The 23,636-nt window shown below is 40.6% G+C and overlaps 1 protein-coding gene across 4 annotated transcripts in view; it reads right to left on the reverse strand.

The window, feature by feature from the left end:
- NCKAP1 (NCK associated protein 1) overlaps positions 1–23,636 on the reverse strand; it is a 113,142-nt gene that overhangs the window by 16,263 nt on the left and 73,243 nt on the right. For all 4 annotated transcript variants that reach the window (XM_045032662.1, XM_045032661.1, XM_045032660.1 and 1 more), the window contains 10 exons: positions 22,027–22,159; positions 18,343–18,462; positions 15,640–15,779; positions 14,142–14,273; positions 10,160–10,378; positions 9,633–9,763; positions 9,091–9,188; positions 4,475–4,568; positions 3,101–3,183; positions 2,521–2,601 (listed from right to left, as the gene is read on the reverse strand). In XM_045032662.1, coding sequence (XP_044888597.1) covers positions 2,521–2,601; positions 3,101–3,183; positions 4,475–4,568; positions 9,091–9,188; positions 9,633–9,763; positions 10,160–10,378; positions 14,142–14,273; positions 15,640–15,779; positions 18,343–18,462; positions 22,027–22,159 — 1,231 coding nt within the window. The remainder of the gene's footprint in view (positions 1–2,520; positions 2,602–3,100; positions 3,184–4,474; positions 4,569–9,090; positions 9,189–9,632; positions 9,764–10,159; positions 10,379–14,141; positions 14,274–15,639; positions 15,780–18,342; positions 18,463–22,026; positions 22,160–23,636) is intronic.

The raw sequence follows: 23,636 nt of genomic DNA on the forward strand, positions 1-23,636 counted from the left end.
CCCCCTCAACTTTCATTTGCTGCAGATACTACCATGAAGCCAGGATGGGGGATGACTGTAAAAATGTTCGAACCCCTGAGAGGGTACACAGTACATTCTCTCCACTCTTTTTGCAATAGGTGGCAGGGACAATGGGCTCTGCCAAAGAACCTTAGTAGGATCTACAATAGCCTTGTTAATAGACAGAGCTATCCTTAATGGAACCACTGATGTTAAAATGTCCACAAGCCCGAGGGACTTTTACTGGACCTCCTCTGGATGGATGTCCAAAGCCAAAGCCATCATTCTCAACAACTCCTGCTGGACTTTGTTGTCATCCAGCGGTGGGAAAATTGGTTCCACCACAACAGCTTCATCAGGGGATAAGGAAGAGGATACCAATGGCTCTTGGGGTTGATTCTTTTCCAACTCTTCTTGGGGTAGCTCTTGAGAAGGGTCCTGTCCCTGCCTGGTGCCGGGGCCAGTACATAGGGTGGGCTGCTTATAACATCAATGTTCTTGTCAATCAGCCGAGGAAGCAGGTTGGGAAGGAGATGGGGATGCTCCTGATTGAGGGGGAACCCCCACAAGTTCCATAAAGGCTGCTGATATGGCCTTGGCCCCCAACTGTGCATAGACCAAGGGTCCTTGCAGTTTGCACCCAGCTGGAATTGAAGCTGAAAGCAGGGTGAGTAGGCACTGCACACAGGTTACTGGACATATATCCAGGCTGAGACACACATGAACACACTTCAGAATCTGAAGAAGAATCTGATTCTTCAGACCATGGAGGAGCTGCCCCCATCAGTACCGGTGAGGTAGAATCAGATTCTGGAGAAGAGGATACCTGTGAGATCATCTGCAGCTTTCCCTCGACAGTACCATTTTAATCTGTATGCTAACTGTCAAATCCGATGGTTCCACAATGGTGTAGTGCTGAAGCTGTGACCGTTAGTGCTGATGCCAAGAGAATCTTGAAGTGCCAAGGAAGATGGTACCAAGAGATTCAACAACTTTCTCACAGCCACAAACTCCTCAGGCATAGATGGTATCATGAAAGCATTCTGATTTTGTGGCACCGGAATCTGAGGCAACAATGATGAACCTGGCACATCAGGGGTCGGTGTCACCTGGCCTGAACTAGGCTTTGGAGTCAACAAATTCCAATTTTGAGGCTTGCTCTGCAAAGTGCCTTTTTTCTGAGTGCACTTCCAAGTCCTTGGTAGAGCTCAAACCTCTTCTCCTCCAATCTTGAGGTACCCAGTACAGAGTGCTTAGATGACCCGCGGTACCTCTTCTTGGCACTGGTGAAACCATCTCTCAATTCTGCCGAAGCTGGAGGAGCACTGTTGACCGATGCAGAAGTGCTCGATACCCAGACTGAAGAGGAAGGTTCCGATGGAAGATAGAAAGTACTTAAGTTTAGCTGCCCTATCCTTTTAGGATCAGGGCTTAAACCCCTTACAGATACTGCACCTGTCACTAATGTGAGCCCTCACCAAGCACTTAAGGCAGCCAGGGTGCAGGACACTAACCGGCATTGGTAGGACCTGAACTGGTAGGACCTGAAGCTCAGAGAACGAGGCATAACTGACATCGGTCCCCAGGTCAGAAGTGGGAGAATATCCCCTATAACGAGAAGTCAATTGTGCAATGTGGTAAATTTGAGGGACCCTGACCCTGTTCATGCCTTGAAGTATGAGAGTTAATTGTGCCTGTTATAGAAAACAAATACAAGTATCTTTGGTCAGGATTATCCAGCTCCTTTTTACAGCTAGCTAGAGTACCAGACTTATCCCCTTGTCCTTGTACAATAAATTAGCATAAAAAGCAGGGATTTATCAGTTTTCACTATACCCTACATGCTCTCGTACACATAATCCCATTAAGTTCAAGCCATTTTTTAGCCCTTCCCAGGGGCTTTTCAATTACAGCTACATTTTTAAAGTGAGGAAACCAAGCTAAATGTAGTTCTCCAAATGATGCCATATCATTTGCAAATATCACAATAGGCTTTGTACTTTTTTATCCTTTTAAATAGATCAAACATCCTACTTGCTTTGACATTCCCCCAGTTTGTGGCAGCAATCTTCAAACTGTTGACAACTTCACATGTTCCTATCAACTCTAAATTCAGACTATTTTACTAATGTATTTATGCATTTTCCCTTTGGCTTCAATCCCCTAATGTGTTTAAACCCAAAAGAAGTTTCCGCCTTTTTCTAGGCAAAAGAACTTTGTGTCATCAACAAGTTGCATCAACAAATCATTAATAAAACAGAAATGGTCCTTTTTCTGCTGCTTAACCAATTTAAATTCTTGACGAAACTTTGCTTTTTAACCCTTTGCTATATATTTCCATAAAAGTCTTAGTGTTCTAAGTTTTTGATAATAAGGGTCACATACAAGAGGTTACATAAACACAATAGCCTAAATTCACAGTATATTCTTTGTTTCTGGATTTTTCACATCAAGTGTTAATGATTTTGCCCATTATTTTTAGTAAGCCATAAAAATGACCGACTCAACCAAAAACATTACCTTCATGTCAGTCTCCCTTGGAATGTGATCCTTAAAGTCTTCAATTGAACTTACAAGGAAAGGAATGTGGTAGGATAAGACCTAAGAGACAAACAAATATGCAACTAGAAAATTCTTTCAATAAAAATAATCTTAGACACTAACTTATTACTGGATTTACTCTACTTTGTCATGAGTTATTATTTTATGCGTATCAGATAGTTTAATCTATGAGAGACTTGGAAGCATAATACATTCAAAATTAAGCGTAGCATTGACCAAGTGGACAAGCACTTTTAGACATTATTAAAGTTGAAAAACACATGCTGACACACTGTCAAAACTATATAACAGATTCTAACATTGTGAGCAAAATGGTTTTGAACAGTACCCAATGAATTCTCTGTAAATGCCTATTTCATCTTGCAGAACTGGGAATCTTGGGTTCAGTATGTTTCTGCGTATACCCCTTTTACCCACAAGGCAACTTATTTTAAGTTTGGGTTTATTTTTAAAACACAAGACACCTGAATGCTGAGACATTTAAATACAATGTTAATTCATCTTAACATCATACAGAATAAATTTAGTTATTTCTTACATCTCTAAGTGCTTCCTGTGCCAATGAGCGAAATGACAAGATTACGCCAATAATGGTCATCCTCTTCAGAACACTGTCAACAGCTGAATTAGAAGAAAAATAGTGAACTAGAACAGCATTTCTTAAACTTGAAGTCCTGACCCAAAATGGAGGTCACAAGGCTATTGTAAGGGGATCACGAGATCACCTTTTTCCTTGCTTTCAGAGCTGGGCAGCCGGACAGCGGTGGCTGCTGGCCGGGTACTCAGCTCTGCAGGCAGCAACACAGAAGTAAGGGTGGCAATACCATACCATGCCACCCTTGCTTCTGCACTGCTGCTAGTGGTGGCACTGCCTTCAGAGCTGGGTGGCTAGAGAGTCGAGGCTGCTGGCTGGGCACCAGCTCTGAAGGCAAAGCTACCACCAGCAGCAGCACAGAAGTAAAGGTGGCATGGTATAGTTACTTAGCTCTGTAGGGATCCGGACTGATGTCATGAAAGCTATGTCCGGTACCAAAAGGGAAAGGGGATCATCACACTGTGAAATATTTTCAAACGGCGTCCCAGCAAAAAAAAAATGTAAGAACCTCTGAACTAGAATATATCCCAAGATTTACAAAACAAGCCTTTTCAAATATTCTACTCCAAATTAATATCAGCAGAAAAATATAAAAACAACTTTAAAGTATGTGACATTCTAACAAAGGCAAAAAAAAATCACGAGAACTAAAACATTCCTGACAATTGTTTTTTGTATGCAGCTGATATTTGTATTTGGCAATAAATGTATAAACTCCTGTTGACTACTTCAAAAGAATGAGCTTTTTACACACAGATGTCAATGTCTGTAAACACTCCTCTCTGCATAGTTTACAATGTCTCAGTTTAATACTTACTTTTAAACACCCGTTTTTCTAAAGAATGCAGCAATATATCATGATGGAATCATATTTGAAACAGGTGCATCCACATAACACTTTTCAATTTCTGCTCTGCATGCACGTACTTCTACATGCCTATACTCTGAAGAATTATATTTATGGCTATTAGAAGTGGACAACAAGACCTGTTTCATCTCAATGCATGACAGCCCCTATCCTTGGCAGAAAGGCATCATATTTTTGCACACACCCCCACCCCAGCTTTTCATTGTTATATCCAAGTGTTTATGCACTAATTTACACTGAAATCTCATTTTGTTTATATATGTACAGGCTGGATAAGTTTTAAAATTTAATCAGTTCACATACATTATGAGTAAACTCTAGTGAATGAAATGTACATTTCAACGTTCATGTATATTAAATTCAGAGAGGATAGTTTTCACAATGTTTTATTTATGCAGACAACTGCAGGAACAAAAAGAAAAAGAAAAACAATATTGCTAGTTACCCACATGATAATCTTTTGAAGAGTGCTGCCATCTGGTCTGGTTTGTCAAAGCTGGTCCTCATTTGTGTTAGCACTTCAACATTCTCCACCACAAGTTTCTAAAGAGAAGCAAGACCTCAGGTCAGCCGTAGATCTCAGTGTGTTAAAAAGATAGGTGCATGCTTTAGGACATTTCAATCTGGCAAGCAGGAAATCAAGCTCATGAAATCCAGATGTTCCCGCTATCTTTCTTCTGAAGGAACTACAGGATTATTCTGGTAAATCCTGATTGTACACCAAAGAGAGGTCTGAATGACCAAGAGAGGAAGAAAAACTGCTGATGGGAATGCAGTTTATATTTTCAGAAGTATGTGCAATTTCACAAAATGAATTTAATGATCTTAGACTAAAACTTAACAAAATAAACCTTGTACAAATCTAATTAGTATAAAGCATCTTTAACTCCAATAATATTCTTATTCGCATCTCAATAGCTTTTTTCATACAGCAGCCCTTCCCTTGCTCTTTTCACTAGATGTATGCTTGGGTGATGGTTGGATTGCAGTGAATTTAGGAAGCCTCCTTAACCGGAAAGCAGTGCTTCTCACAAATTTTGATTGCTTCACATTTTAGTGTAAAACAAGAGAGGTTTTATTTTTTTAAATAATCTGGTCCTCATAAATTATTCAAACATTAAATATCAGTGCAGCTTTCCTAAGATTATTTTCTTTGACTCCAATCACAGAAACAGAGCATTAAAGAAAAAGGAATATGAAATTGTTTATTTAAATCCATGCAATTTAGTCTCAAGCAGTAAGTCAACTTTAAAAGAAAGCCAGAATTCTTCTGCATGTCAAACAGAGTTTGGCTGAAACAATATGTAAAGGAAGTGTTTTTCTTTGATCCTTAAATAAACACACATGAGCTAGAGATCTCCGTAGCAAGTACGTAAGTGTAATAATTATTCTCCAAATATATAAATTATAAGGGATTTGAAGGACTGTGAAGCTGCATAACCATAGCTATAAAGTTGAACCTGTTGGATCCAACAAGGAATGTTTTGTAACACCTGGTAAGGCACCTATGCTACCTCAAGTCCTCCAACCACAAGCAAGAAGAGGTTATTTTACTCTTATAAAAAGGGAAGCTACAGTACATGAATGATAATCCATTCAAATGTTTATCTTTAGAGATAGAACTATTGTCTCGCATGTTAATTGAGCTTCTTACGGAGAGGCCAACCTCCATGTAGCTCTGCTTACTACTAAGTGGAGGAAAGATTATGCCTACTTCTCCCTAGACATCATACACTAACTCTTTAAGAGTTCGTTTGGTGCTTTATGCCCCTGAAAATACGGCCAATGCTGGAACATACATAAGGAAGATGGAAGAAGAAAACAGGACACAGAGGAAGGGACACTTTGGATTGGAAGATAATAAGCAGTCTCAGAATAGCCAACATGGAATACAAGTGTCCTATTGGAGCAGACTTCTGCCAATACAGATCAGCTACTAAGTAGCAGTAAGCCACAGCCTAAAACATGAAGGAAAAAATGATACTTCATTAACAGGAGTACATATAACTATAAAAACTTTGACTTTTCATCTGTACTCTAAAGCAGGGGTCCCCAACCCCCGGTCCGCGGCCCGGTAGCGGTCCGCGGCCTCTTAGAAACCGGGCCGCGAACCGACCCAGTGGAGCTTCCACAGGCATGCCTGCGGGAGGTCCAGCTGAGCCGCGGGACAAGCGCTCCCTCCGCAGTCGTGCCTGCGGGAGGTCCGCTGCTCCCGGGGCTCAGCTGGAGCTTCCGCAGGCACGCCTGCGGAGGGTCTGGCAAACGAAACCGGTCCCTGGACCTAAAAAGGTTGGGGACCCCTGCTCTAAAGAGAAGAGATGGACTCCATGATCCTACAACCAAAGCAGGCTCATGAAGAGACTACAAGTTGTATCCAAGCACATTTGGGGAAGGGGGATGTAAGGCTCAACTAAAGTAGTGACTTTTGCAAACATCTTTACAAGAGGCCTTATAAGTCTTCAACAGATGTAGTAGACAGGGTGAAACATTAATTTGTAAGCATGGAAATTCAACAACAGATTAAAATAATAATGTGAACACAATGAGACACAAATACCATAGTATTACTCTATGTAACTTGACAAAATTGTTACCCACCCCCAAACTACCTGGCAATGTTGTTCCACTGCGGACTTCAACTAGCACCAACGACTGGGTACTACAAACCTCAAGGTGTTTGTGAAGGTCATGCCCCCTATGCCCTCAGGCCTGCCTACAGACTCTGGGCTCCCCTCCTCCACACTGAAGGCAGGAGAAACAACAGAAAGGCACCTACAAGCTGTGAGAGACTGAGGCATACTCCTTAACCATGCAATGCTGTGCCCAGGACCAATGTTAAAATAACTGACGGGTTAGGGACCTCAAATGAACCTCTTATAATCTACCAACTGCATTGTAACCGCCGAAGTTGCGACAATTGGAATGTAAATCCCCTAAACCACCCTGGAGGTCTTCCAGATGGAAGGTGTAAACCCATAAAGGTCGTTTTCCAATTCTGTCATCTGGGTAAAATTCCATAATTGGCAATCAGCCTACCCCTAGGCATCACAAGGGATTTAGTATCCCAATTCAAGGATGGGAAGGTTAAGTCTGAAACGGAGCCCAAAATGGCTACTCAGCTAGGCAACAAGCAGTAGCCACTTCAGTTCCTCAGATAGGAACTAATATGTTGCCAACTTCACTGCCTATTGTAACAGCAATGGCTCCAATGCCCTGAGCCAGCATGAAATAACCTACCCTCCTCCCCAAGCCATGCATCATGAAGAAGGGAAAAGAAAAGAAGTATCCCCCACACATGCTGAAGTATAGTTTGAATCAGTGGCATCCCAGCACACCAGGGGGCTCAACCAGTCATACACACTGTTTAGGGAAATGGGAAAGCTTGCAATATCTCTGCTTAACTTCATATTTTCAAGGGTATCATAAACCCTGGCAATTCAATGTCACTGAAATTCACTTAAATGAAGGAAAATGCATATGGGTGGAGGTGGGGGTGGAGAGACTGAATGTATATAGATGTGCACACACTTTAAAAGGGTTATGGTATTCTAAAAGGATTTTTTCATGAACAAATGTAACTGGAAAACAAAAATTCTCAAAGACTTTAAGCTGTTTGTTTTTAAAAACAGTAAGTCAGCATCCATCATCAGGCAGTATGTTCCAAATAAATGCAAACCCATCACTAACTGCAATGGGAAAAAAAATTGAGTGGGACTCAATATGGCTACTAACTTGCTACTAAGTCCATAAATTACAATATTAGAGGGGTTAATAACAAGAATAGCACAGATTTTATAGCCCACAGTCTATTTGCATAAACAGGCTACTGTCTGGCAAAAATACCGGAATAATCTTATTAGATATTTTAAAATGTTCACCTAACAATAGTTAGTATAAATATGTATGAAATGTACTTTTCCACTATTAGTGTTAATGTATGTGAATTTGGTTTCATATGTAGGAAACTCCTTGAATACCCACTTATAGTGTTAATTTCCATTCAACTTTTGCAGAGCACCACACTAGATTTATTGCCTTTGTATCAGCAGCAGATGCACCCTCCCTTTTTAATAGGTGCACTCCTCTTTGCCTTGCTGGGGGGTGGAAGCACCAATCACCCGCAGTAGCACATCTGCCCTGGCACTGCAATCCTAACACTAGTTGTGGAAGGGAGGGCCGGAGGAAGGAGAGTGGGCTGGAGAACAAAGCCCACCATACATTCACTCCTGCAGCACTGGGTCCTGTCCCAAAGGGTTGGACCTGGCTCCCTGCTCTAGGCATAATGACAAGGTGCACAGGGTTGCAGTGCTGCTCAGGTTTGGCCTGGCAGGAGCGGGGAGCAAACGCCAGGAGCGGGGAGCCAGGCCCAGACCCTTGGGACAGGTGCTACCACTGCAAGGGTTTCTGTGGATGCAATTACTCCCATGAATCCTGACTAAAGCTGCCCCAGCTTTGTAAAATAAAATGGTAATAGTAGGTCTATTTTTTTAGAACAGAATCTTTCAAGTTGTACTTGAATACACTGTACTACTGGGTCTTAACGTTCAGTTGGAAAACACTGTAATAATGCAGTCCCAAAGCACTCAAACTATTCAAATCCCTGAGGACAACTTGCATTTGAACAGGTATTTCATCACCTTGAACAAAGCTCAGAATCTATTTTAAAGGAAAACCATTCAAACTGGAAAGGATAATTTTGTCAAAAAATTAAAGAGAGCTAAAAATAGCAAAACAGAAAATAAAGCCTACTTGAAATTAAGTGCAATCAAAGTGAGCAAGATATGCTAATATAGTAGCAGATTCTTAATGTTAATTTAATTTAAAGGAAAGGGCTCTTAGAAATGAGGTGTTTTGGACGCAGTCCAACCACTGAGAGAACATGATACAGAGATATGCTCAAGTGTACTATGTGTTCACAGATGACAGATACGAATGAGAAAAAAATACCCATATGTTTTCAGTTTTAGTGTGGTATGGTAATACTCAGTGAATAACATGCAAAGCATAGCTCTTGGGCACTATAAATAAAATGTGCCTAGGGAAAAAAAAATCAAAATATAATTACCTTAAGTTCAGCAACCTGTGAGGAAATGTGCCACATAAGACTTTCACTTAAGAACTTCATGCCATATGGTCCTAGTAGTTCTGAGAGGGCCCTCATTTCTAAGGAAGAAAAAACAATTGTCTTTATGTTGACATTTATTTTGCAGTGATTTAACAACCATAACACATGTAGCAATACCATTCTATCAACGCAATCTCAAAACTGGATACAGAGTAAAGCTTAAGTTATAACAACAGTGGGGTAGTAACTTCACCTACTGCATTTACTTACAACAAATCACATGTACATAGCCAGTAATTTGTTTCAGCAAAGAGAGAACACGAGAAAGGCATAACACAAAAACAGCAAGGAGAGAACACGAGAAAGGCATAACACAAAAACAGCAAGGAGAGAACACGAGAAAGGCAAAATTCTTCTGTATAATAGAATACTTCCCTAAAAACAGTACTGGTATTCCACAATCTCTCTAAAAGTCTTAGTCTCAAGCACATGAAAAACAGCCCTCACAAGGAATATCTAGAATTATGTCATAAAAAGTTTACCTGATATGTCAGAGTATTCTTCAGCATTAAACGTCAACTCATTTTCTGTGGGCAAGTTCACAAATGCCTTCATTGCTGGGAAATATGCTATATGCCCATTGCTGACTTGCCTTAGCAAGGTTTCCAAATACCTTAGCAGGAAAAAAAATTAATGTAAAAATATTAGTTCAATGAGAATTATACCATGCCACTCTTAACATTAAAAAAGTTTCATTGTTCTGCAAGGGTGAAATTCATCCTTGTGCAGAAGGATAGCATAAGGCCTACACACCACTTAAGTTCCATTTCAACTTTGTATTGCCCTCTGCAACAAGAAGAATTTCACCTTCAGTGAGTTTTTGGACTCTTTTTTAAACAGCTATTGGTAGAAACAGTAAATCTGTCTTGTTTGAAACTTGCAAATTTGCAAGTGTTCATGCCATACACAATTCCAATTTCTTGATGCAGGCTATTCAGTTTAATTAGATTTTAAGTGTATTTAAACGTAAAACAAAGAGCTCACAATAGATAATATGTTAAGTTCTTACCAATTTGTGTACAGACTGGTAATAGTTGGCTCCCCGTGACTATCCAAATGCTGGGTTTGCTGAAGAAGAACATTGTTAAATACTCTTGTTATGTCAATCTGCACATAATTTTCTATTGACTGGAGTACTGTCATGTAGGCTCTTACACTCGTTAACAGCTCTGAAGGTTTTGCAATCTCTTGTGTTGCTTGATTATACATAGTCATTCCAACAATTGACCTTTTAAAGAGAAAAGAGAGTTACCTTTGTACATTAATTAAGTTAAGCAGTAGTTAACTCTTCATGGTTGTATAAAGGATTGGGTATTCAAACTTTTAGACGAATATCTCAATGAGATTTAAAACATGATAGGAGCACTTTTCAAAAAGAGAATTCAGCAGGAATACTGACTCATAATCTATGTTCTTAGATAAAATTGCATGGGAATTCTTAACACAAACACTTAGTGAACCCTATGAAGACACCCAGGGAAGTATGGTCTACCATCAAGTGAATGACCCATGAACTAGAAGATTTAAACCACAAACAATTTGGTCAAGAAAACACTCCCAAAATACATTTGCATGAGAGAAACTAACTGTAAATTATCTACCACAAACACATACTTGGGCTTAAAAGGAAGCACCAGCCAGTTAATCTATAATCATTCTCAGGAGCACCATTTAGGACAAATTCTTTGTACAAAGGTATATATTTTTAATGGTTTTAAAATAAAATTTATCATTAAAATAAGCACAAAAGGAAATTTAATTACCAATAAAATTGAAAGTAAAAGAATTAACTCATGCTGGGGCCTCAGATCAGCTTGTGATCTAATTTACATGCACTGCAAAACAAAGACAACCAAGCATATCAAGAATGGACAATTTAATTTCCTGAATCAAAACACAATGTATTATGTTAGAAATGGAGTCCTAGTAAATAAGCTAGTCCATTCTGGACAAGTGCAATATTGTTCTCAAGACTAGAACATATCTATAATTAGTCTGTCAAATCTAATTTTAATTGTCTTGTTTAATGGATCTTCTACTTCTACTTCTCTTGGAAAATTATTACCACATCTCACTGTTAGGAAGCTTTTCCTGATATTCATTTTTAAAAATGGATTAAAAGATACCACTTCTACATAAAGAAGTGTCAGCCTACTGGGCTCCCTTCAACTGTGTTAGCATTCATTACTTTAGTGCTAAGCATTTGTCAGTGGTGTCACGGAGTGTGGGGGAGACAAGGCCCTGCATCTCTGGCTTCCTGCGATTCATCATGACTCTCAGCCAGCCAGGAAAACAGAAGGTTTATTTAGATGACAGGAACACGGTCCAAGACAGGTCTTGCAGGTACACACAACAGGACTCCCTCAGTTAGGTCCATCCTAGGGGGCAGGGAGGCCAGAGCCCCGCTGGGAGGCCAGAGCCCCATCTGGGCTCCCCTCCATTTCCCCAGCCAGCTCCAAACTGAAACTCCCTCAGGCAGTCTTACTCAGCCTCCCACTGGATCCTCCCCAACCCTTTGTCCAGTTTCCCGGGCAGAGGTGTCACCTGACCTCCAACCCCCATCCTGGTTCTCATGTTACGTGCTCAGGTATCCTCCCTCAAGGAAAGTCTCCCATCCCTAATGCAGACAGTCCCAGAAAAACTCCCCTGCAACCTTCCCAGGTCAATACTCCCCACCCAGTATTCAAAGAACACATTAAGAACATTCCCAGTTCGTCACATCTGGACTCTGCACAAGCATTTCTTGGTTATACAATTTTAGCCACAAAAGTGATTTTTATTTCCTACTAAAATGTCTGAAAAACACATGACACTTAAATAGTGCCTTCCATCCATAGATCTCAGAGTGCTTTATATAAGCCAAGTAATCACTATTAAGGAAACAATTCTTCCTCGGATTCTGTGAGTTCTTCTGGGGCAGGTCTGCAGCAGCTGTCATCCCAGGGCTTTCAGAAGAGCAGCCGGGTAAGGCGGAGGGGGGTTACGGAGGGGGGGGCACACCAGAACTCACTGTAAATTCGTGGGCTTTTGTGAATTTTTGTTTATTGCCTGCAACCTGACCCTGATATTTTACTAAAAATACCCGTGACAGAAACTTAATCTTAATCATTAGCCCTAATTTACAGACAGGGAAACTGCAGTAAAACTTGATTTGCCCAAATTCACACAATAAGTTAACAATACTAAGCATGAACCATGTATCAGACTGATTCACAGTCCCACGCTGAATCCTCTAGAGGACAACTGCCCGCTTAGACCCTGATCCTGAAAGATGCTGAGCGTTCTCCACTCCTATTGACTTTAGTGGGCATAAAATGTGCTCAGTACATCAAAGAACTAGGCTTTTATACAGTAAATAGAATCAAAGAGCTTGAAAAGTAATTCAGTATTTTGGTAATCATTTTGGACTTAAAGATTATAATTACACACTCAAGTTTGTGCTCATAGTGATACACATTATGAAGGCAGGACAAGAAGAGCTGGACATGAAATGACTGTTTTAGCAGAATTGAAGTTTGTTTAAAACCAAATGCAATTTTGTTTGTTTGTTTTGAAGCAAGTGACATTTATTGTTGAAACGTTTTACTATTTATTTTTACAAGTTTGCCTCTGATGCCATCTTTCTTTTTTAAACCTATTTCAGGAAGTGCTACATTACAAAATAAAGCTGGCATAGCAATATAAGCAATAGTTCAATCACAAAAAGAAATATACAAGCTTAAAGTAGTAAAAACTAACATGTTTATATAGGATAGGAAATCAATCCTTTGAATAAAGATAAACTGCAGACCTCTGGAAGAAATACCACTTAACATCAGAAATAGAAAAAAAAATTAAGACATTGCAGTCTTTGAATAGCAAATCCCACTCCTAGCTTGGGGCTGCCCTGAGTACCCCCTCAAAACCATCACTCAGCATTTTTATGGATGTGCTACCCACCCATAAGGCAAAAAATAAAATTACAGAGAGCACTGTGGTTTAGGGACTTAAACCCAGGACTTAATGAAAAGTCAACAATTTTTACCCTTTTTATGTCACCATCACTTCTCAGTGTATCAAGAGAACATTCTAGACAAAAGTCTAGATCATGTCCTGATCACTAGAGACAGGGCCGCCCAGAGGAGGGGGCAAGTGGGGCAATTTGCCCCGGGAGCCCTGGCCCGGCGGTCCGGGTCTTCGGCAGCATTATGGCGGCGGGGGGCCCTTCAGTGCTGCCGAAGACCCGGACCACCGCCGGGTGAGTACAAGCGCTGCAGCTCCCCCGCCTTGCCCCAGGCCCCCTGAATCCTCTGGGCGGCCCTGACTAGAGACCCCCTAAAACCTTATGTGAAATACAGAAGATATAGTTCGAATCTCTACCAAAGCTGACTGTCAGCATGATCAACAGGGATGGCTTTTACAATGAGAAATTCTCACAAGAGGTTGAAATTTACCTTTTACTGCACCCACTTACTACAGGGAAAAGCCAAGCCAAGAACCCACGTAGTAGTGCATCAAGCAACCATTACACCAGCCCACAGCACTTTTTATTTTAAAGCAAATATGTTAAAAAGTTTCCTTTTAGGTTCCTTGCCAGGTCTTGAGTTCATATTTCTAAGTCCCCCCTCCAAACACTGGTAAAATCCAACACCGGAAACAAGGTTCAGCACTGCAGGGATGTGGCAGTGTGAAAAGAATCTCTGTACTATTAGGATTTGTAGTCATGGACTCCTATGAAGAATATGGAACTCAGACTCTGGGAGGTAAGTAGAGGAAATTTATTTTCAAATATTTTGTTTTAAATATAATTTCAATTTCAAAAATGTTGTATGCCTACATATTTATTCTAATTGATCTGGAATCTTGGTTCTTAGAATTTGCTATTTTAAAGCTTTGCAGTTCATCTTTAAAAATAGTCTTGTGAAATAGATACACACTGTATTTTTAATGTTAGAACAAAAAATGATTTATTTTCCTTGGTTAAGTAAAAATTTAATTTTGCAGTCTCTTACTTGGTAAAACGGATTTCCAGGTGAGATGTTAAGTACTCCCTTGGGGTAAATGTATGTTCCCAGACAACCATGTTTGGTACGTAATTGATTGAGAAGCAGAGCTCGGAAAGTGCAGTGTGCAGTTTGTCCAGGCTTAAAAAAAAATTGACACAAATTACATAAGAAATTACAAAACTATTTCAAAGAAACACAAGCACACATTATTATTGGGGAGTGTTGCTGACAATTTTTATGTAAGTAAGATCAACTAGTTTTGTCCTTTAAAAACAAGTTAGCAGTGTGCAGTAATCATATGAGGAGGCTTTTCACACCTAGTTAATTTAAAATCAGATTTTGGGAGAAAACTGGCTAATGCAGGATGCTACGGTTGTGTGTTGCTCTATACTGTGCAGAAGAGAAGAAAGATTGTTGCACAGTTCACCAAAATGAAAAATTTCTTTAGGGGGTTGCTTAACTTATGTTTTGTAATCCAAAAATCACTTCAAGAAACTACATGTCGTAACCACTGAAAGTTATTAAAAAATTCTTAAGATTAAAACTAACTAATTTCACAAGTTCTAAGTAAGCCTTCTCCCTCAACCACTCCACTCATGCTAGCCATCTGATGCCCCATTGCTGACTGTGGCAGCAAGCTTTCCTTCACAAAGTGCACACACATACTCAGCATTTCCAACTGTAATGGTAAGCACTATTACAGTGGTTCTCAAACTTTTGTATTGGTGACCCTTCCACATAGCAAGCTTCTGAGTGCGACCCCTCTAATAAATTAAAAAAAGTATTTAACAGCATTATAAATGCTGGAGGCAAAGTGGGGTTTGGGATGGAGGCTGACAGCTTGCGACTTCCCATGTAATAACCTCGCAACCCCCTGAGCGGTCCCAGTTTGAGAACCCCTGCACTACTACTTCCTTTCCATCATTTCCCCTCATCCTGGTGTTTTTGTCCCCTTTACCATATGCACTCTTCTCCTGCCGTGTTCCTATCACATTGTTTTCCTAATAGTTTTCAACCTCTTGTGGCAGCTGCTATTCAGAGAAGCTTCCCTGACAGATGGGGGTGCAAAGGATTGAAGGAGACCAACAATCTTGTAGGCGTCTCAGCTCACTTTATTTAGCGCTTCATCAAATCAGATGGTAGTTTGGTGGCAATGTGCAACTGACACTGCTCTCCTGCCCCACAGGCTAGCCAAAATTCTGAGTGGGGCAGAACCACCAGGTGGGATTGTGCTGCCCAGAGAGAGAATGCTGAAGGGGTAGATTAAAGGATGTGTAAACTCCACCTTCTCCACACAGCCAATGGAGGAGGGAAGAGAGAGACAGACCCCCACCACTTTATTTACATGGCTGTAAATTTACTCAAAAGATAAAGTGAAAATTCCATTATTACTGGTCCTAAAATTAACCATGTAAACCAACACAAAGAAAATATCCATGTTTAAACAAAAGGATTGGGGAGAATGTAGGAGGAGGAGGAAGAAATAGCAAGAGAACGTGCTTACTTGGTCACCACCAATCTGTTTTTCCTCATGCTTTCTACGCCGGGTTTCTCCCTCTCCGGTTCCCCTTTCTTTCCGGTCTGTTTTTTTGACTTTTTGTTCACTGCTTGACTGATTGTTTTGGCACAATGCTTTGGCAGCAGCTAAAAGAGGATGGAAAAAAATCTTAGCCACTATTAGATTAAAAATAAAGTTATGGTTCAGGTGGAGTATTCATCACAAAGAAATCCACACTTTACATGTTTAGTTGAGTGTACAATTCCAGTTTAGGAAAGTTCTCCACCCCATTCTCATTCACTTTCAAGATATGCCCAAAAGGAAAACTGATTAGGAATACAGCTATGAAAATGATCTCAGAGTGTCTGAACACTTAGAGAAATAAATAGAAGAGAATAAATGCCAGGGAGTAATTTGATAATATATATAAAAAAATCTGTGTGTATTTATATAAAGAGGTGGGAAAATAACTTGTTTTGGTTCGCTAGCATTTCTGAAAAAAAATTCAAGTCGGGTCAAACAAAATGAAAATTAAAAAACAATGAATCAGAAAGTCAGCAAAAAATTCATTTCTGGTGAACAAAATATTTTGTTTGGCCTGGGCTAGATTCACAAAACAGCCAAAGGAGGAAGTGGTGATGGTGGTGCCACGTCCCTTATAATGTACAGCCTGGTGCTTAGGGCACTTACCCAGGGTATGGGAGATGCCCACATTACCCCCAACCCCCTTCTGCCTAGAGAAGGGCTGGGAGGTGGGAGACCCAACTTCAGAGGAGAGCGAGTTTAAGTCCCAGAAAAAGTATGTTTTGGCTATCAAATTCATGAATAGTTTCACGTTGACCTAAGCTGTGCTTTTCAGTGAATAAATTATTAGTCAAAAAAATGTCATCCAGCTCTATTTGTATATAGAGGTGCACACAACCACAAGTTTCTTGATGGGCTCTGTAGATTTCTCAGATGTATTATGAACTATTAACCCATGTTAAATAAACAGCAGATAGCACGTACATACACACACACACACACATATATATACACACACACACACATACATATATATACACACACACACACATACATATATATACACACACACAATGAAGTGAATATTCAAAACACTTAGCACAGGACTGTGGAAAATTTTAGGTTGCAACCAACCTGTAATATAGCATAATCTTATTCCTAGTAGATTTCAACACCAAAGATCAGATATTTGCTTTTCATGTTCTCCATCACCACCAAAACCCTCTTCACCAAAGTGCCAACCTTATCTTTCCCACATAAGGCACCTCTTCCTAACCAAATCTTTGACCAAATCTCTTCTCTCTTCCTATACTTCTTAAATGTAGCCCTTCAGAATTACTTGCCAAATTCTGATCCTCAGAATCTTAAAGCACCTTCCTTCCCCAATCAACAAAGCAACAGTCTGACAACCCTTCCATACATAAACCTGTCCCTGATCTTGACACCCCTAAGTCCATATTATACACAAAACTTGCAATACTGGTCTCTAGTCTGGTGAATTACTCAAAGCTTAAACTGCTATCCATTCAAAGATGTGTTGTCAGTCAAGTTTTTGGAAATAAAGGCGTGACATGGTTTTAGTGTCAATTATGCCATTATTCCTGTTCTTAATGGTGATTTTTTTAAACAAACCTTCCTTCTCATTACTCATTGCCTCCCAAACCTCCACCGTTGATCCCCATCTTTGGAAAGCTTCTCTGCAACTTTTACTATTAACGCTTTCTCTTTTTCTCCACCACCACAGTGAACAAAGACCACACAACAGCCTTTTAAGCAACACCAATCCTATTGTGACAGCATAAGTCCTCTTTTTGCATAAAACACAGTTTATAAATAGGGCTCTACCAAATTCACTGCCGTGAAAAATGCATCACAGACCGTGAAATCTGCTCGTGTGTACTTTTACCCTATTCTATACAGACTTCAGGGGGGGAGACCAGCATTTCTCAAACGGGAGTCCTGACCCAAAAGGGGGGTCACAAGGTTATTGTAGGGGGGTTATGATATTGCCACCCTTACTTCTGCACTGCCTTCAGAGCTGGGTGGCTGGAAAGCGGTGGCTGCTGGCCAGGTGCCCAGCTCTGAAGGCAGTGCCTTGCCAGCAGCAGCACAGAAGTAAGGGTGGCAATACCCTGCCATGACACCCTTACTTCTGCGTTGCTACCCTCAGAGCTGGGCAGCCAGACATTGGCGGTTGCTGGCCAAGGGCCCAGTTCTGAAAGCAGCAGTGCAGAAGTAAGGGTCGCAATACCATACCATGCCATCCTTACTGCTGCTCTCTGGATGCCCAGCTCTGAAGGCAGCGCCACTGCCACCAGTAGCGCAGAAATAAGAGTGGCAATACCGTGACACCCACCCACACACAATAACCCTGCAACACCCCCAACAACCCCCTTTTGGGGCAGGACCCCTACAGTTACAACACTGTGAAATTTCAGACTTAAATATATGAAATCATGAAATGTACAATTTTTAAAATTCTATGGCTGTGAAACTGACCAAAATGGACTGTGAATTTGGTAGGGCTTAATTCAATACTTAAGCATAAATCATAGCTTAAAAATTAATGGTGGATAATATTTATTTTAAATCCAACATTTACAGTGTACGTGGAATTGAACTACAAGCTTCTCAGAACTGTCTCAAATGAATACAACATATTTCTAACAAAAAATTAATTCTCACCTGGTCACTCAGCGTACACTGTTCTGTGCAAATATCTGTGATAAGATTTCGAGCCTGCTTAGCCATTTCATCCAAGAACATGTTACACAAGGAAAGACTGCGATCTCCAATGTGATGTCGCTATCAAAAAAGAAAATAGAAAAAAATGGTTTTCCAAATTTCTGCCAATCCTATAATATACCTGCAACAAGTCTATGTACTGAAAATAGGGGAGTTAGGACAAAATTCCTGGTCTTTTAGCTCCAAAAATAAAACTTCCATCACTTGAGCTAAGGGGAGATATTCCCTAGCTACTGCAATAGTAACACAACCCTTATCTTCTTCTCAACCAGCTAGCCAATAGAGGGCAATGACTCCCATGTTTGCACACATACCACCAGTATATTACATATGGCTGTACTACAAAACAGTTATTTTGAGTGTGGTTAATAAAGGAGACTAGTCAAAGAAAAATTCTCCATATCTTCTTTCCCTCGTCCACCACAAAAAAACCAATCAAGGTAAAGAAAGTGTTTTTAAGCAGCTAATTTAAATGTTAGCACCTCCTTAACTGAAAGGCTGGATATTACAAGCCAAAACACAAAAATCTCAAACATTTTCAAAGGGCATGCAAAAACATGAAAAAACTGAGTAACTTCCTGGAATTGTTCTCTTCTTTTGCATTTTGTTACTTTTCGTTCACATCCAACAGCAAAGAGTTTTTATTTTATTTTAAGCATTTTCAGTACTGTGCAAATCACTAGACTAATCACTGATTGGTGGGAAACAACCCATGTCTGGTTGTTAGAGCTGAAAAATAAACCAGGAGTAGCTGACATGTAAGATATACTGGAAGAAAAAAGAATGTGACAAGCTTTACTCTGATACTTCCTGTGGTAAACAGATTATGCTCTCTGAATTATCAATGCTATTGAAGCCAGGAGAGAAGGCACCCAATTAAAATACTCTGTGACTATTTATTTAAAATATAGCCATAGTTTAAAGTGGGTTAGGTCACACATGTTTACAGACAAACATGCACAATAACATACCTCTGAAGTAGGTCAACTGTCACTAGAGAGCACTATAAAACATATTTAAACTGTCGAATCCCCAATATTTGTTAAAAACAAATGAAGATTCCAGCATGGGCAATGATGGATCCAACACTTATCTGAGATATCACATGTTCAGAGCTTAAAGTTACTGTCAACATTCAGGCATGCAGAAACACATGTAATCCACTGATATTTCTTCCCAGATACATACACCATCCTCAATAGTTGCTGAACACTGTCAAAGCCAGCGAGCCATGGGCTACCAACGTTGCCAATGCCAGTGGAACTGCACTGCTAACAGTGGGTATTTTTTGTCAAAATTCCCAAAGTGCAGAGTAAACTTTAATTTAAATGCTCCTGCCCCTCCTTCATACATCAAAGCAGCACATATGCCCCCTCCTCATTACTTTTTGCAGATCATCTTTAAGTGATTAGCCTCAGAATCACTGCAGTCTAGTGGATTAGTCAAGGGTATGCACATCATAAGTCCTTAGTCCTTATAGTTCTGGCACAGATTAGCTGGGTATGCTTGAGAAAGTCACTTGGTTTCCCTCATGTGTAATATGTGGATAATGATATTAATCTACTTTACAAATATTTAGTTAGGCCTCTGAACACCACTGTAAAGTTAACAATGCCAGCCACAAGAGAGATGAGAAGAACTCAGGTGTTCTGGGTTCCCAGACCTGTGCTTGTTATGTTAGATCATGTGACCTGTTGGGATGCTAGGGAAGTAGGGAGTGAACAACCATCACCACAGCACTTGGTAGGCCCGGTGAACTTCTACAGCCTGTACAAGTCTGGAGTGCACTAAAGTACTGCATAGTGGCTTCAACATTTGAAACAGTTGTATATTAAAACAGAAAGATAAACCTACTGTGCTTGTACACAAACACAATTTAAACCACAGATCAAACAAAATCTTACTGCATATCTAAAGAAACTTACAATATTCACAACTTTAAAACTAGTAAACCAATTCACACCTCTCCCTAGGCTTCAGAGCCCAAGCCACAACAGTTACTCAGCTATTTTTAGCACTGTAGCAATACTCCAAGTCTGCAGACCTCCAGCTCTCAGCCTCACTGCCATGGGATCCTGCTTGCTGTGTAGATGTACGCTTAATTTCACTCAAGCCACTGAACAGATCCACCATGCAGCTCTGCTGTATGCAGCTTGCAGGATTTAGCATATTTGGTTTTTGCTCAGCACAGCTCTAGCATTATGCCTCAATGAAAACCCTTCTTTCACTAGTCATGTTTACTTTTTAACACTTACACTACCATTCATTATACAGTATAATAAAGATTAATTTTTCAAATTGGTAATTGTGACCAAAATACTCAATTAATGCACTAAATTCAAGCTGTGTGTTAGCTGTAGCAACATTTTCTCATTATAGCTAAATTTACAACTACTGTAGAGTAGACAGCAACTGAATCTCTTTACTGTTCCTATAAATTGTTCTGAAAGACACTTCTTGTCTTGAATGGAAATTTTCCTGGAAACTTTTTTGTGGTTCTCCAATGTAAATAAAGTTTGCAGCTGTTTAAAGCTGAGTGAAAAGAGGAAAGAATGGTATAGATATACTGGGAGAAGGAGTTCAATGTTTAAATAAGGGAAATCCAAACCATGCATATTTCAATAAATCTCTTTTATTCATTTAAATGTTTTCAGATTAGTTCTGAGCAGTACTAAGAAATACTTCTACTGGCTGCAAACAAAGAGGGACAGATTCATCCCTGGTGTAATTCCAAAGTAAATGAAATTATACCAAGTGTATTGAAGGATATATTTCATTATAGCATGAAAATGTAAACAATTCTGTGAGAATAATCCTTGCTTTTCTTTATCATTCTGCAAAGGTAGGCCACAGTGTAATGAATACTTGCATAATACTATAGTTCAGAGTCAGTACCTTACAAATATTGTTCAGATAAACTGTTATAATTTATAACATAGGCACAGATATCAGCTTGTTGTTTCCTTTTTCATTATATGGATACAAGTTTTTAAATGTTTACAAACCATTTATAAGAACAGTCTTTACATTTTAAATGGACATATGGCACCAATTAGCATCCATAACCAGATACAACTGATATATAATGCAGGAACCAAACCGATTAATCTATTCACTTCAGTCCATTCCCCTCACCACAAACCAAACCAAAATATTTTTAGATGAATACTTAACTTTAAATATTTTATTTTACCAAAACTTAAGTTATTTAAGAGAACTTTACAGAAGCTGATAGGACAATGGACTAGTAGTGAAGAGATCTCAGTATTACTCAAAACTCCACCATTAACCCACTGAATAACCCAAGGAACATTTAACCCCTGCGACTTAGTTTCCTTTTAGTTGAAATGGTAATAATAATGCTTATATATCTTGGTAAAGGAGGACTAACATAACTGCTAATTATTAATAAACCAACATGTGATCAACATCAGTAATATTCTGCTTTATTCCCATTCAGTCTGAATTTCTGTAAACTAACAATGGTATTCCAGATGCATCATTTCGGTGATGCATCAGTGCGGTGTACTTTTTAAGCGTTAATTAGCTGCAAATATTTTAAACAAGGCAGTATAGATAATTAAAATCCCACAAGAACATTCTCATGAAGTATTTTGAAATTACCTCTTCTGGACACAGCTCATGGGTGCAACTCATAAAGTGGGTGCAAAGCAGCGGGAATGCAATTGAATACCTCGACTGAGAAGGTAGCTCCAAACACTGCTGAAACATCTTCTCAAAAGCACGACTATAAAAACTGTTTAGAAATGGAAGTTAAAATTTAGTATTAATGTAATCTGATGGTTACCTTTCAGCAAACAAATATTGTAAACACTGCCAGAGGCTGTAATGCGGTCTTCATTTACTCACATTAACTCTAATGATTACAGTTAGACTTCTCACAAAACATAGTTCATCTGCCAGGTAAGAGAGTGTGTGCGCGCGCACACACAGACACCAGAAATGTCACGGCAAGGCTTTACAGCTATGCACACCTCTACCCCGATAAAACGCGGTCCTCGGGAGACTAAAAAATCTCACCAAATTATAGGTGAGACCAGGTTATATCAAACTTGCTTTGGCCCCCCTGTTCCTTGTTCCATGACCTCCCTCCCTAATCACCCCTAGGGCTGGGAGGTGGCAGAGTGGAGCGGGCTGGGGCCGCGTCGCTCCACTTCCCGCCGCCGGTGAGTGAGGGGGGGCATCCTTGCCCCAACCTCCCCACACTCATCAGCGGTGGGAAGCGGAGCAGCCCAGCCCCAGCCAGCTCCACTCCGCCAGCTCCCAGCCATGGCGCTCCACTTCCTGCCGGGCAGGTGAGTGCAGGACCTTTCCTTAGCCGCCCCCCAGTGACACGGCTAGGGCCCGGGCAAGGAAAGCGGAGCAGGCTGGGGCCACATTGCTCCGCTTCCCGCCGCAGGTGAGTGTGGAGAGGTTGGGGAAAGGTGCCCCTGTACTCACCTGCGGCAGGAAGCGAAGCGCTGCAGCTGGGAGCTGGCAGAGTGGAGCGGGCTGGGGCCGGGCTGCTCCGCTTCCACTGCTGCAGGTGAGTGCGGGGGGATCCCTTCCCCCAAGCGACACGGCTGGGGCCGGGGCGAGAGAAACAGAGCAGGCTGCTCCCGGCCCCCCGCTAATCCCCCGAGCCACTCTGGGACTGTGAGGCCCCCAAAAGTACCCTCCCACAGCTCCTGCCCCCCAGACTCCGCCCCTGAGACCCTCTGCCCCTTATCGAACCCCTCGGCCCGGCATGGCCCAGCACCCTTAACATGCTGCTCAGAGCAGCGTGTCAGAGCTTTACCGACTTGTATGCGAACCCACCTTATATCAAGTCGCGTTATATCGGAGTAGAGGTGTATTCAGTCTGTACTTCTCAGCTATGAAATACTGTATGATTTTTAATGCACCAAACAGCTTTTTTTTGTTGTTCTGAGATGTACAACCCTACATTTGGCCATACTGAAACACATATTACTTGCTTATGCCCAGTTTACCAAGCATTCTAGATCATTCTGTATCAGTGACCTCTTCTCTTCATTTACCATTCCCCAACATGTCATCTGAAAAATTTATCTGTAGTGATTTTATGTCTTCTCCCAGGTCATAGATAAAAATATGAAATAGTGCCGGGGACAAGAAGCGATTCCTGAGACACCCCATTAGGAAACACCCTGTTCAATGATTCCCTGTTTTAATTACATTTTGAGACCTATCAGGCTAGCAAATTTTTAATCCAT

The sequence above is a fragment of the Mauremys mutica genome, chromosome 10 (assembly GCF_020497125.1).
Source record: "Mauremys mutica isolate MM-2020 ecotype Southern chromosome 10, ASM2049712v1, whole genome shotgun sequence".
NCBI classification, from domain to species: domain Eukaryota; kingdom Metazoa; phylum Chordata; order Testudines; family Geoemydidae; genus Mauremys; species Mauremys mutica.